Raw genomic sequence first — 2,651 nt, forward strand, 5'->3', positions numbered from 1 at the left:
CCATGCCAATGCTTGGATTTAGTCACTAGATCCATACACTTTTCATCACTTCATATCACCCATCTCATCGCAATATGTATATTTCACATGCCAATGTCACTCACATGCATCTTTTCCAGTACTCGCTAACGCGTTTAATGTGATCGTCTGTGCATGGCAGCTGCCATGGGCTCGGGCTTCATAGCCAAGGGCCTGACCATCATCAACGACGCCGGGCCGCGCAAGGGCCAGGCGGTGGCGCTGCGGGTCGGCGGCGACCTCTCCGTCGTGTACCAGTGCGACATCGAGGCATACCAGGACACCCTCCACACGCACTCCAATCGCCAGTTCTACACCGAGGACAGCATCTCCGGCACGGTGGACTTCATCTTCGGCAACTCCGCGGTGGTCATCCAAAACTGTGACATCCGTCCCAGGAAGCACCCGTTCGGCCAGAAGGACATGATCACCGCCCAGGGCCGGACCGACCGGAACCAGAACACCGGCATCTCCATCCACAAGTGTCGGATCGCCGCCGCCTCGGACCTAGGCGACACAAAGGTGTACCTGGGTCGTCCATGGAAGAAGTACTCGCGGACCGTCGTGATGGAGAGCTCTCTCGACCGTTCGATCGCCGCAGCCGGGTGGCTGGAGTGGTCGGGCCAGTTCGCGCTCAACACGTTGTACTACGGGGAGTATGGGAACGCTGGGCCTGGCGCGGGGACAAGCGGGCGGGTGAAGTGGGCCGGAGTGCACACGTCTCTGTCCACGGTGGACGCCACACGGTTCACGGTGAGGGATTTTATCTTGGGAGACTCGTGGTTGGGTTACACTGGAGTGAGCTACACTTCCGGGCTATGAATAAGATGGTGTCATGTTGTTTGTGCTCTGCCTGATTAACTTGGAACATGGAACCAGATCACATGATGTAAGGATTGGTAACAATAAGGTGTAAGCTGGTGAGCTGCTATGCTGCCATAGCTACCTGCTAATCTATGAGCTGCCAAGCTATTGTTTTGCATGTCCCATACTGAAATAAACAATGATGAATCTTTTGCTCACTGCATAAACAATGATGAATGTAACCAACAATCAAGCTACAACTATGATAGAAAGAAGCGAGCAAGAAGGGCGCGTTCAGCTTAATTACGCTTGTATAATTACCCTCACATGCCCCAACTCCTAACAAACAGCTGCTCTTGCACGATCAGTTCATCAGTTTGGAACTGACTCTCCCGAGAACGAACATTCTTGGGCTAGAAAATAGCAATAAAATACACCTTCAGGAGCCGTTGTAAAAAAACTACATTTTCAGAGGATTTTAAAACATAGCCAGAGGATTTTAAAACATAGCCCGAACTATAGGGCTAATGCGTAACAGAAGACATGCAATAGCAATGTGTAGGAGTTGTTTTAGCAGAACCCCATATGCTACCCCCGTCCCCCGCGTCCCTCTCGGAGGCGACACGGGGAACCCTAGCCGCCCCCACCGCCGGCCCTCCTCCACCCTACCCTCCCCCTCGCCGCTGCCGGGGGCCACTACCGGGCAAAGCCCGGGCAGTGCCGGCGGCGGCGGGGCTTTTCCCATGGCATGGCTCTTCCTTCTTCGTCGTGGCGGCGCATTCGCTCCCGATGGGCTTGGTGGAGCGACGCTTCGAAGTTCCGGCAGCGGCTCACTCAGCAGCGGGATGGAGGGCCTGTCCCCGTCCGGTGGTGTCGCCTACACAGCGGTTGTGGCCTGGGGCTCTTGACCCTAGATTGGATCTGGGTGGTGCTCTGGCATGGCTCTGGCTGCCTGTCAGGCGTGGTGGCGGCGAGTCTCGTGGCCTCTGGACACTGTGGAGGTGCCGGCGGCGGCGTGTGCTCGGCCCTGTGGTGCTGGTGGTGGCGGCGGCCCGTGCACGAGAGTTGGATTTCTTCGAACAGATCTGGGTGATTGTCTGCGTCATTCCTTTCTTGAAGGCATCGTCGTGGAGAAGTTCAAGGTCACTCTCTGCTACCTACGAGGGAAACTCTAGATCGGATGATCGGATGACGGCGGCGCTCTGGTGTCATTTCCCCCTTGGGGGCGTCATTCTTGGAGGTACACACGTGATCGAGGGACCAGAGAACGGATTCTTTGGTGGAGCGGTGCTTTATCTCACACATTGATGGCGGCGGATCTCGGCGGCATGACATTGTGGAGACTCGGCGTCCGATCCGCGAAGATGGACTCGCGCAGGAGGAGGGTGCTATCTGGCGTCATGGTGGCATCGATGGCAAAGATGAAGAAAATATGTCCTAGAGGCAATAATAAAGTTATTGTTTATATTTCCTTATATCATGATAAATGTTTATTATTCATGCATGCTAGAATTGTATTAACCGGAAACTTGATACATGTGTCGATACATAGATAATACACAATATCCCTAGTAAGCCATAGACATGTGTTGTCATTTGATGAACGGGATCACATCATTAGGAGAATGATGTGATGGATAAGACCCATCCGTTAGCTTAGTATAATGATCGTTAAGTTTTATTGTTATTGCTTTCTTCATGACATATACATATTCCTTTGACTATGAGATTATGCAACTCCCGGATACCGGAGGAATACCTTGTGTGCTATCAAACGTCACAACGCAACTGAGTGATTATAAAGATGCTCTACAGGTATCTCCTAAGGT

At 52.9% G+C, this 2,651-nt stretch overlaps 1 protein-coding gene across 1 annotated transcript; it reads left to right on the forward strand.

Annotated features, from left to right (window-relative positions):
- The first annotated feature begins 165 nt into the window (after nt 1–165).
- LOC119344167 (pectinesterase 1-like) lies at nt 166–1,034 on the forward strand. Its single transcript, XM_037614738.1, has one exon. The coding sequence runs from the start codon at nt 166–168 to the stop codon at nt 838–840; it is 675 nt and encodes a 224-aa protein (XP_037470635.1). The 3' UTR covers nt 841–1,034.
- Nucleotides 1,035–2,651: the final 1,617 nt, after the last annotated feature.

The sequence above is a fragment of the Triticum dicoccoides genome, unplaced genomic scaffold (genome assembly GCF_002162155.2).
Source record: "Triticum dicoccoides isolate Atlit2015 ecotype Zavitan unplaced genomic scaffold, WEW_v2.0 scaffold157087, whole genome shotgun sequence".
NCBI lineage: Eukaryota > Viridiplantae > Streptophyta > Magnoliopsida > Poales > Poaceae > Triticum > Triticum dicoccoides.

Bases quoted from the DNA above. Each gene is read 5' to 3' on its own strand.
- LOC119344167 (XM_037614738.1), top strand. From the start codon at position 166: ATGGGCTCGGGCTTCATAGCCAAGGGCCTGACCATCATCAACGACGCC.